The following is an 11,935-nucleotide window of genomic DNA, read 5'->3' as shown; positions in this document are numbered from 1 at the left end:
GATCAGAAATTCTCGTGAATTTAATTGACACAATAAACGATACAACAAAATTATAAAAACTCGTTGTGATTTGGAATTTATCAATAGATTTATGAAACCGGGTTTCCAGAGTATATGAGGGTTGAATGACTTCATGCCTTAAAAAAATAAGTATAACAGGCAGTCGCACGCGCCTCTAAATCCTAAAATATAGATATTTTTGTTAAAAATCAGATAGGTTTCCACACATATAGACACATGTTATTTCAATGATAATATTTTTTCCTTTAGCAATCCTATAATTATAATATCAGATATATAATTCCGGTAATCCATTTGCGACCAGAAAATATAATTATTTCTTACTTCTTTGAACTTCATTTGCAGTCGAAAAACTACTTGTGGTTTTTGACTACATAATTTTGAGATTTATTTATCTAGGTTTAAGTAAACAATCGACAGAAATAAATGGTTTAAGAAAGTGCGATACTTTACGACTCTGGATAACGGCAATAGGAATTGCTTTCGATAGACTCATTTGGTATCCACTCTTCATATAAGGGTAAGCGATTCTTCAGGGCTTCGATTTCGCGCAGAATTCTCATAACATTGCCGCCAACCAGTTTCTTTATGGCAGCATTGCCCCAAACCCGATCCCTGGCCAACTCGGCTAGTAGCAGGGCATAGCTCTTGGGTGCGCCACCGAGTCCAATGTGATCAACTCCAGCCACCTTGCGGACATAGTTGATGGCAAGTATTGCCTCCCTAACGCTAATTGATCGATCGCCACATCGCTCCAAATTCAGCAAAATGACTCCACCATTTTCTGGCAATAAACTGAAAAAGTATTCATTCCATTAAAGTTAAGGGAACACAAATGCTCAAGATTGAAGCATACCTGAGCACATGATCCGGAATAGAAGCCACATTGGTGCCATTGCATAAGGAAAGGGGTGCAGCATTCATGAGCAGCACCGGTGCCTTGGCAGTGCGCAAGGCTATAACCATGGCTGCTTCGCTGAGCTGTGATATCTCCACCAGCATCCCCAGGCGGTTCATTTCGAAGAGCATCGTCTGCACGAGAAGTTACCCAAGATTGAAATATTCTATTTTATATGGTTTGATTAACTGTTTGCTCACCTTGCCAAATTCGTTGAGCGAATTGGTTGCATTTTCCTCAATGAGATAATCTCGTCGCCGTATGGCCGCCGCAGCCCAAGGAGTTGTGCATTCCAGGCTGGTCACCGACACGAAGCGCGCCCCCAACAAATAAATCGAACGGAGCACAGCGAGGCTAGTGCCCAAGGCATGGCCACCGCCAATGCCCATTAAAACGGCCACCTCACCCCTGATATGGGTCTGCTCCATCTCATCGGCAGACTCGACAATGTGCATGGAATTACTAGCCGCTGTAATGCGTTTGGCTTCATCGATGCCCTCCAGGGCGAGTTGCACTGCATCTAAATATTGCGCGCCGCAATGCACCGCAATGGGCCAAAGAACAGCACCAATATGATTCTGTCGTATATCGGCCAGACCACTATTGTTTGTCTTGATGTCACTTGGTGGCTTCCAGGAGCCCTCGATTAGCGGCGATTCGGTCAACAAGCGCCTGATGAAGGCTAAGCGTGCCTCCAGCAGCGACGAGGAGCGCAATTGCAGAGCCAGTGGAATGCCACCGGCCATGGCAATGCAGACCAGAACAAGGCAAATGCCTATCAGAATTCGGCGGCTTCGCGACCGTCCAGGACGCTCGGCGGACGACTCGCTGCAAGAGTCCTTTTTGCAATTATACGTTGGTATGCCGCCATTGGAGCAACGCAGTTTTTCATTACCACCGCCAAACTTTGTTATTTCCGCTGGCAGCTCAATGTCTGCTATTTCCGTGAACACAAAGCATTGCTGCTTGCAATGTGGTTGATGCTGATGCAACGGATGCACCTCCATAAAGTCACGGTTTGGCACTGCGTTCATTGCATTCTACAATTGGTAATGCCTGAAAAACAAACCAAAGTTTCGGCGTAGTGTTTCAACAACTTTTAGCCAAGCACTCCGAGAACTTCACAATATTGATTTTCATCTGTTTCAGCATAAACTACTCTCCCACTTGTGATCCTGCGCATTGCACGCATCCTAACATTTCTCTTATCTGGCAACCTAAATTCAAAGGATATTATTTGGCGGAAAGTTGTTTAGTTTTGTAATCTTTCCGTTTGGAATATTTAATTTGCATTATTATTATTATATTACCTATATCTAGAAAACGTTGAAGTTAAGGTTTTACGGCCTACAATAAAGGGTTAATAACTATAACACAACACTTGCTCCTTAGTAGAGGATTGACATACGAATTTAATATTGTTGGAATAAATTTAAAAACAACAGTCTCATTCTACAGTTCCTTGAAATTTAAATTTTGTTGTTATAAAACCATATATGTAAAACATCTTAACTCCGAGGTATAAGATATCAAAAGATTTTGAATTGCCACACATTAAACAACAACAATAAACTTTACCATTTTCATTTTTTTTAGGAATTAAGCTTACTTAGAGATGCTTGATATCATCGAATTCATTTTAAATATTTGAGATAAATTAGTGAACCTTTCCCAGTTAGAAGTTTTACAATATAATATAAACCACAAAAGCAAATCCCAAAATTAATGCCTTGGTAATATAGTTGGTATAATATATATTTAATTAAAGTTTTTTGTGTGTTTCAAGAACTATTTTCATAAGTGCATGCTGTGGCAAATTCTCCAGCACACAGAGCAACTGGATCTGATTGGTGATGCACTTGGAGGCCAATGCAATTTGCACTGCTTGGGCAAAGCGTTCCATGCACTTTTGATATGCCGTATCTTCCTCTGGTGCAACTTTGGAGTCCTTTAGGCGTGTACAGTATTTTTGCAGTGATGTGACAATTTGCAGCAGATCTTGGGCATGCAAGGGAGTCGCTTCCGCACTCTTGTCCAACTGCATTAAAGTGTGCAGTAATGATAAATGTAGGTTGCTATAGGCCGGACGGTTTGAGACCAATGGCGCCAGCACCACCCAACGAAGAAGGCCAGCCAGCGGAGTGGCAAATGGCATTGCAATGGCGCCAGCAGGTAATACTAGAGGCTGTTGAGGTGCCTGGCATAACAGCGGATTTTCTGTTGTCCACTCTGTTATAGCATCCAGCAGTGCATCTGGAGGTGGCGTCAGCACTCCGCCACGTTTATCGTTTAGGTAAAGATCAGCAACAGCAACCATAAAGTTGGCAGCAAAATGGGAGCCCACCATCGGTAGTTGTTTCAATTGATCTGGTGTCTTGCGAGAGAATGATATGAAATCACTCACAATACTCTGTGCCACCTCTAAGCTTGGTTGTGACTTGCAGCCAACTTGTTGCATCCACGTGCCCGCAGAAGAGAGCAGCGGCGCCACCGATCCCGAAACTGCAGTGCTTATTAGTCGCGATAACAGCCGAGAGCGCTGTGGTGTCAGATGGCTACCAAATAGCGAAAGGAATATTGCATTGCGTGTAGCATCCCGGCCGGGCCGCGAGAAGTATTCAATGAGCGCAAGTATCAACTGAAACTCTTGATATATATTCATTTGACTTATGCCCATTTTGCGTACGTCTCCATCCTTGCTACGCTCCAGGAAAATAAACTCAGAAATAATCTGCATTACCAAGTTCTGTTTATTTCTGCTTGCAATGAGGCTTTCTGCAACAACAAAAATAAGTCATTTACGATATACATACGTATACAAATGTTTATTATTGACCAACCTAGACGGGAGAGCGCTTCAACTGCACACATTGGATAGTCTAGCTTGCGCAGACTTAATTTACCATCGACTGCAGCAGCCATTATTTTTAAAATAAGTCAAAACTAAAATATTGACGATTGTTTACGTTTTTGTTCTGCAAATTTGTAATTTCATAAACTTCCACTCAGAGTGACCGCAGAGTGAGTAAAACACAGCATTAGTGTGACCATTTTTATCGAAACTGGTGTATTGAGCAAAGCGCGGTCTGTTTTTAGCCTTGTTCTTTTTCCAAATCGCTTTTCACTTGCAAAGCTCAAATTTGAATTTTTTTGTTTAAGAAAAAGAGAATGTAGTGGAAAAAGACGGCAATATCGTAATTTGGTAAACTGGTCATTCCTAACGTACTAATTCTGCCCATAGATTTATTACATATGTATATTGAATTAAATTGCGGTAACTTCCACTTGTTACAACGTGGTAAACACCAATCTGCAGATGACGAAACAAATGTCTAATTTTAGGTGAGATGAGGCGCTGGGCCTAAATTAATCTATAAAGAATTAAAACTTATCAAAAGCCCATTTACCCAATCATTCCATTTGTTAAAAAATTATGCATTACAGTAATTCTGAATTGACGTCGAATCGAAAACTTTAAATCACTTGCAAAAAAATATCAATATTGGTTTTTTTGCCCAAGAAAAAGAGAATAAAATTGGAAAAAGCCAGACGGCACATACCATAGGCATGTTAATAAATATACATCAATGGAACTTTTAAAATTGTGGTCATCTTTCCTGAAAAGTACTAATTCCAAATAATTTAGGGCCCATAGATTTATTATATATGTAATATTACTTAGCATGTATCTGATGACGAATCTAAATTTAGATGAGGCGCTACTAAATTAATAATCGTATTCTTCATTAAACTATCAAAATTGTCATTTACAAATGGTAAACACCAATCTGCAGATGACGAAACAAATGCTAATTTAGGTGAAGTAGATTCTGAATTAACACGTCGAAATCTATAAAAGAATATAAACTTATCAAATCAAAACTTGTGTACCCAATTATTGTTGGTGTTCATTTGTTTTGAAAAACCAAATTCCAATGCATTACACATATGTCTGAATTTACGTCGATTATGTGCGAGAAACAATACTAAATTAATAAATCTAATTGCAAAGAATTATCAAACTTATATTGGCCCATTTACCAAATCTTCCATTGGTTAAAAACTAAATGCCAATTACAATGTAGTATAGGCATGTTTAATCTAATATAACATACATATGATAAAGAATGGCAATAAATAGTATCAATTGTTGCGGACAGAATATCTAATCTTGCTTTTGAAACTTTGACGTGGGCACATATCATATGATCGTTCGTATCGCGTGTCGTTACGTTTGTAGTCATTATGTCATGAGACGAATATTTATGATACCAATCGTTATAATGTTTAATGCTAATTGTAAGTCATGCTGCTCATACACATGGTATTGTAATGGCAGTCTAGTTTGAGTGTTCGCCATCGCAAATAAATTATATGTCTTTGTTCGGACGTGCGCACCACGTTTAGATCGACATTGTGAGACGTATCGTTATTATAAATCTAATTCTGAGTCGAATATTTATGCAGATTACGCATTTACCGCAACAGTGTATCTCGATCGCTAGAGCATCGCAAACAAATAATACGACACGAAATACTATGTATTTATATCGATATATTATTAACAGAGAACATAAATCATTCGATCTGCTTCGTTTACCAGAAAAATTACACTATGCAAATACTCGCTACAATTAAGAAATATATTATTGATTAGAGCTACAAATATTGGCTTTTTGTTAAAGGAAAACCCGACTATCTCACACTAAACTCGCTACGTGTGCAACAATCCTCCATTATGCATGAGACGACAAATGACAGCTCTTGACCACGAAGCTCAGTTTAGCCATGTTCACACGGACGACGCCGAGCGTGGTGACATCCATCGCATAACGTTCCACAAAACACAGATCTGCGGTGTTTAGGTTCACGAGGACGACGATGAGCTGGATGAGCAGTCATCGCTTTCGGTCGTTGCACTGCTGCCTGTGGGCTTCGGACCCCAAATACGCACTGTGGCGTCATCGCTAGCGCTGGCTAGTAGGGACGGATAAACTGGATTCCATGATACGCAGTTAACCGTCTTGGTGTGACCGGCCAACTTGGCCAGCGGCTCCTCACGCTTAAGATGCCAAATGTACACAACCTTGTCTTCGCTGCCGCTCGCCACGAAGCTCTCGTTAACGCCACCAAAGCACGAATGAATGGCAAAGTTGCTCTGCCTAATTCCCTGAAAACGTCGCAACAGACACTTGTCCTCAATGTCCCAGAGATGCAGGCCTTGATTGGAGACATTCAGCAGGGCCAAACGATCGGCTGAATTGATGCTGAACGTCATAATTGGATGTGATTCGCGCAATATATCAAAGTCCGAGCGCGGGGAATCAAAGTTGTAGCTGCAGATGCATTGGAAATTTGTCAAAATAACGTTTACTTATTATGAACGTCTAATACTAACCCTCTTATGCGATAGTGATTATCGGCTGCTAATATGGTTTTGTTGTCCGCCCGAAAGGCGACGCTGTTTACGCGCACTCCTTCCCAGGAATCGAGAAGGGTGCCGTTTAGATCACATAGATAGAGCTGACCCTTTTGTCCTCCGCAAACAAAGTGATTGCCATCGCGACTAAAAGTGCCGCACGCCAAACTATCCTCCAGGGATTGTGAAAACTTGACGACCAACTTTCCATCGTCCACATTCCAGATGAATAGCTCATGCGAGTCCTCAGTGCCACCAACTAGAATCAGTTTCGAGTCTGGGCTCCAGCTAACAAAGCTAACATTCAGTTGCGCTTGGCCATCGAGCACACGGCGATGTTTAAGCGTCAGCTTATATGGATCTACATCCCAGATGATCACAGTGGAGTCTTTGCTGCCCGTGGCCAGCTTCAGGCCATCGGGTGAGAACTTACAGAACCACACCTCATCACAGTGATCGGTGAGCACTTGTATTGTCTGCATGGGAAACCCATCTGTGGTGCAGCAGTGATCGGTTTAGCAACGAGACCGTCTGTAAATTGGTCTCCCAGGCCATATCGTGACAAGGGCAGTTCTGACTTTGCAGCTCAACCGCCTGTTGGAGCAGCGTGCGTAGGCGACGTGGGGACATCATAACCGATGGCGGCATAAATGTCTGTAGGCGTTCCATGACAAGGGCACGCGATGCAATGCCCTTTCCCTCCCACTTGGCGCGTTGATAGAGGTCGTGATTGGTCGAACACATCATGTACGAGGATAATTGATGAACACGCAATATATTATGCTGCAGAGGCGTCAGTTCGCTACGCAGCACATGAAGGGCATCCAAAGGATTGCCATCATCCAAATGCTCCAAATATTTCTGTTCCAGCAATATGAATTTCATTTCAGTAATTGTTGACGACTTGCCATTATCGATCAATGGCTCCAGATCCTATAAGAAGCAAAAGAGAACCCTGACTAATCTATAGGGAGGGCAGCATTGTCTTGGTTACTTTACCTTGAGATCAGCATCCGCTTTGATCCAGTCGCCAACCAAAACATGCTCTCTGAACTTGGTAGCCGATGGGTGCTCCAAGTAGCAATTCGATTCAACCATTAGAGTCTTCACCGACTTCTCCAGACCCACGTCGTGCAAATATTGACCAATCAATCGTATGATCTCCTGATTTGATTTGTCCAAGTGCACCCCACTGTAGCCACTACTGTTTTCACGATTGTCTCGCCATCAACGGCACAGCTATTGTTGCTGCCATTATTATTGGCCGCGAATCCATTGTGCTTCACATCATGTCCGTTTGTGGTATTATTGCTATGTCCGCTGGATGCTGGAGCCCCATCATCGGTTGCTCCATCAGCTCCAGCCCCGCCACTCTCATTGGTGACATGATCGGCACCTGGTGGCAGCTCGACAGCGGACCCAGAGCCATCTGAGGAGCCAGGCCCTGCACCGCCAGCCGCGGAGGACGACAACGCTGTATTGTTCTGCATATTCATACCCGAATCGTTATAAGTGATGGCGCTATTATCGTTGCTGGTCTGGCTACTATTGCTGTTCCTTGTCTGTGTGGACGAGTTTTGGTGCAGTCTTGCTGGATGTGTGTCCGAATTGAATGACTTCCTCGTGCTTGAACTCGAACTGAGCTGTAGAGCCGCTCTGGACGTCGATGCTGCGTTCGAATCTACGATTGAAGCGGAAGTGGAAACGGAAACGGATATTGATCCTCCGGAACGACGTCCCTTTTTGCGCGGCGGCTGGTCCCCGGCTGAGGCACCAGTTGCAGCAGCCTTTTTGTTCTTTCTATCAATTTTGAGTACTTTTTGGTAACCGCACGGCAACAAGCAGCCACTCTACCACTTCGTCTTCGTCTTCTTCGTTGATCAGCCTTCTTGATTATCACAAGCCCTCCACGCTGTAGACCAGGATCTAGGGATCGTCTATAACAAAGAGCGCCGATCCACTGCCAAGATATGGCTGTAATCAAAATAAAAACATACACTTTTTTTATATTATCCATATACATATATAATAGTGGGTAATTCATTTTAGACACGAAGCAAACGATTGTATTCTAATATATAGTGAAGAAATATATACTGCGTTATAAATATAGATAGAATAAATTGAAATCGTGCGATATAAGTGTGTACATATTAAATTTATTTACGCAGTAATCATTTCATTAATTCTCTGATTTTCCGCAATCTTTTTTAATGTATATTTTGAACTTTTCTTACAAAGCAATTGATTTCTGATAATGACAAATTATCGTCATACTTAATCAATAATATAATTTTCATTTCACATTCGTATAACAAAGTGAACTGATACCAAAGCAGCAATTGTATATAATAATTGAGTGTGTTTGTATCTACATCATTGATGAAAAATATACCCCAATCATAATGTGAATTACAGAGTACACTGATACGCATGTATACATATACATACATACACGAGCATGCACTTCTGCATGCATACACACACACACACGAATATGCATGTATTAGTGTAGAAAATGCATTTGCTGCTTATGATACAGGTTCAGCTACCTACATAAGTATAACAACCCATCCAACATCAGCAGCCCGAAAAACGTCGGGTTTCAACACAGACACAAACCAAAGAAGGCCTACAGGGAAAGAGTGTGTCAGAAAGGGAACAATTGCATTCAAAACAAAAACAAAGTCGAAACAAAGCTGCTGGTGAAAACTAATACATTTGCACATCTGGGGTCTCTCTTTCCATGGTCGCAGATGATGTATGTAAATATATGTATGTATATAAATACAAATGTATGTACGTATCTATGTAATTACGAATGTTTACATATGTAGATCTGATACATAAATACAAAGAGTTTCTGTATTTATTTTTTGATTCCACAATCTGTATTTACTTTGCTTTTTCTGTACATATATCACAATTAAATGGGTTAAAAATTCGACAACTTCCTACTCTTTGTGACACACACATATTCAGCATACACCACTCACACTATGAAAGTGTGTAAAAACAAAAACGCACTGCCACACATGCATACATATGCGTATTACATATGTGTGCATGCATATGTACGTACATAAATACAGCAAACTGCATACATATACAGCTTATCTTATTTCATTTCTGCATTTCGCTGTTAACGTTCTTTCTGCATACATTAGAATGTATGTTTTTCACTTTGTTAATGCTAGTTAATAACGTATTTATTGCCTTAAACAATGAATGATGAACTTTTTATATGCACTTTCAACTAAAAACAACGACAAATGGTCACACAATAGATAAAACGAAAAATACGCAGTTGCGGTGTGCCCGAAGAAAGAAATAGAGAAAATGCTAGTATTTATAATATACCAAAAATTATAGAATTTCTGAATTGAGAAATTGAATAGATTAGAAAATCCACTTTCTAATTTGCAAATATTTACAATTTATTCAGTAATTTTCTAATGTTGTGTCAATAAACAGATATATTACAAATTAATGTCATTTAATGGTGTTTTATTTATTTCTTTTTATTTCATTAAATTTTTAATTTTAATAAAAATACCATTCCAGCTGAGACCGCCTAACGTATTATGAGGACGAAACCTACCGTAAACTAATTCGTATATCGTAAGTGCAGTGTCACCTACCATATGTTATGTTACTAGCTATTTAAGATTCTAAGTTCTGTTTATTGATATTAATAAAATATATATTTAACGAGTTTAAACAAATTTACAAATATACAAACAATGCTAAATTTTTTTTAGGACGTCTCGTTCTTCTTCCTTCGATTGGCCAATATACTTGTGATGAAGAATTCTCCTGCTTTGTAAGAGCTCCTCACAAGCGGCCCGCTGGCAGTATATAGAAAGCCCAACTCATTGCCTCGTTCCTCCCAGTGCTTAAATTTCTCGGGCGTCACATACTCGATTACTTTCAGATGTTTTTTTGTGGGCTGCATGTACTGGCCCAAGGTCAAACATTCAACTCCGACTTCTCGCAAGTCCAAGAGGGTCTGCTCAACTTCGGCATCAGTTTCACCCAGACCCAACATTATGGAACTCTTGGTAATGAGATTCGGATTAAAACGCTTAGCTTCGCGCAAGACCTGAAGTGTTTGTCTATAGTGAGCACGACGATCACGCACGTAGGGTGTAAGTTTTTCGACAGTTTCAATATTATGGGCATAGACATCGAGGCCGCAAGTAGCAATTGTCTTTACACAGTCCAAATCTCCGCGGAAATCGGGAACCAAGCACTCCACAAATATATTCGAGTTGCTGCGAATGTACATTAAACTAATCAATTCCGATCAAAATTGTAATAATAATTTAGCTAACCGTGCTTTGATCTCACGAACTGTCTCTGCAATATGCTTTGAGCCTCCATCGGGAAGATCTACGATTAGGAGAATATTATAAATTAGCTAAGTAAATCCCAAATTGAACATTTTCATAACAAACCATCGCGATCCACAGATGTCAACACTATATAATCGAGGCCCCAAGATGAAATTGCTTTGGCAGTGTTCACAGGTTCGTTGACATCCAGCGGAGGTGGAGCACGAGCCGTTTTTACGGAACAAAACCGACAGCCACGAGTGCAAGTGTCGCCCATCAGCTGTAATCACCGAAATGTGTTATATACAAACTCGCTATCAGCAGTAAATGTCACAGAGGTCTTACCATAATTGTTGCTGTTTGAGTGCCATGCTCGCCACCTCCCCAGCACTCACCGATGTTGGGGCATCTTGCTTCCTCGCAGACCGTAGACAACTTGAGGTCTCTTAGCTGTGACTTGATCTTAGCAAAATTCTTGCCCACTGGAATTGTGGTCTTCAACCAGGGAGGCAAACGCAAGTATTGGGTCTCTCCTTTTTCACGACGCAATTTTCCTTCATAACTCTCCCAGTCTTCTGTTGAATTTTCCGGATTTTGAACGAAATCTTGAAAGTTTGGACCTTTAGAAAGACGTTCTCGAATTTCTTCGAGTTTCTCAGCGCGTGTTGAGGCTGCTCTCTGTAAATAAAAACATATTAACATTACAGATTATTTATTATTTACATTATGTAAAAGATCCAACAAAACGGTTGCTACTGACCATGAGAACAGCTGGAGGAGAGTGAAGTTTCCGCAACATTGTTTATGACGTTTAAATTTTAAGTATTTAACCGTCAAAAGTGAATTAACAAAATCTTACGAAATAAAATAGCCACAAAAATATTTACAACAGCTGCAAAGTAATCGATTACTGTCGCCCACTTTCGATATTTTGTAATTGACATTTTGTTAAATGTAATTTACGGAATTATATATTTGATTAGGTTTTTGAAATAAAAATTATTACTTATAAAATCGTTTCCAAAGAAAAAAATAATAACTATTGGTTTAGTTTACTATATCGGCCAGCCACCACAGCCGTTAGAGGGCAGTGACTGAGTTTATCGGAAATCTAATCAAGAAAGTCGATTAGTCAAATGGCGGACTTTTTAAAGATCATGGGAGAAAAACGCTTTATCAATAAAAAATACACAAATTATATAAAATTCTTTATTGGAATGCAAGTATATACATATGTATGTATGTTCTGATAAGCATGTGAAC

General features: G+C 40.3%; 4 protein-coding genes across 4 annotated transcripts; all 4 read right to left on the bottom strand.

Annotated features, from left to right (window-relative positions):
- Window positions 1-16: 16 nt before the first annotated feature.
- Window positions 17-2,068, bottom strand: LOC117571504 (dipeptidase 3). The gene is made up of 3 exons (XM_034253672.2): window positions 1,120-2,068; window positions 878-1,053; window positions 17-816 (listed from the first exon to the last, which is right to left on the bottom strand). Exons 1-3 carry the CDS (start codon window positions 1,951-1,953, stop codon window positions 471-473), a joined length of 1,356 nt encoding a protein of 451 aa, XP_034109563.1. The 5' UTR covers window positions 1,954-2,068; the 3' UTR covers window positions 17-470.
- A 569-nt stretch (window positions 2,069-2,637) lies between these two features.
- Window positions 2,638-3,930, bottom strand: LOC117571216 (integrator complex subunit 15). Its single transcript, XM_034253264.2, has 2 exons — window positions 3,760-3,930; window positions 2,638-3,694 (listed from the first exon to the last, which is right to left on the bottom strand). Exons 1-2 carry the CDS (start codon window positions 3,839-3,841, stop codon window positions 2,682-2,684), a joined length of 1,095 nt encoding a protein of 364 aa, XP_034109155.1. The 5' UTR covers window positions 3,842-3,930; the 3' UTR covers window positions 2,638-2,681.
- A 1,856-nt stretch (window positions 3,931-5,786) lies between these two features.
- LOC117571020 (WD repeat-containing protein 26 homolog) lies at window positions 5,787-8,325 on the bottom strand. Its single transcript, XM_034252979.2, is given in 5 exon segments — window positions 5,787-6,255; window positions 6,318-6,853; window positions 6,855-7,271; window positions 7,338-7,558; window positions 7,561-8,325. Coding segments are annotated over 5 exon segments (1,917 nt in total). The 5' UTR covers window positions 7,835-8,325.
- Window positions 8,326-10,026: 1,701 nt separating this feature from the next.
- LOC117571021 (lipoyl synthase, mitochondrial) lies at window positions 10,027-11,590 on the bottom strand. Its single transcript, XM_034252980.2, has 5 exons — window positions 11,433-11,590; window positions 11,018-11,350; window positions 10,796-10,952; window positions 10,673-10,730; window positions 10,027-10,612 (listed from the first exon to the last, which is right to left on the bottom strand). The coding sequence occupies exons 1-5, from the start codon at window positions 11,469-11,471 to the stop codon at window positions 10,096-10,098; spliced, it is 1,104 nt and encodes a 367-aa protein (XP_034108871.1). The 5' UTR covers window positions 11,472-11,590; the 3' UTR covers window positions 10,027-10,095.
- Between the last annotated feature and the right edge of the window lie 345 nt (window positions 11,591-11,935).

Source organism: Drosophila albomicans, chromosome 3 (assembly GCF_009650485.2).
Source record: "Drosophila albomicans strain 15112-1751.03 chromosome 3, ASM965048v2, whole genome shotgun sequence".
NCBI lineage: Eukaryota > Metazoa > Arthropoda > Insecta > Diptera > Drosophilidae > Drosophila > Drosophila albomicans.
This window is presented reverse-complemented; position numbering and strand designations above follow the sequence as displayed.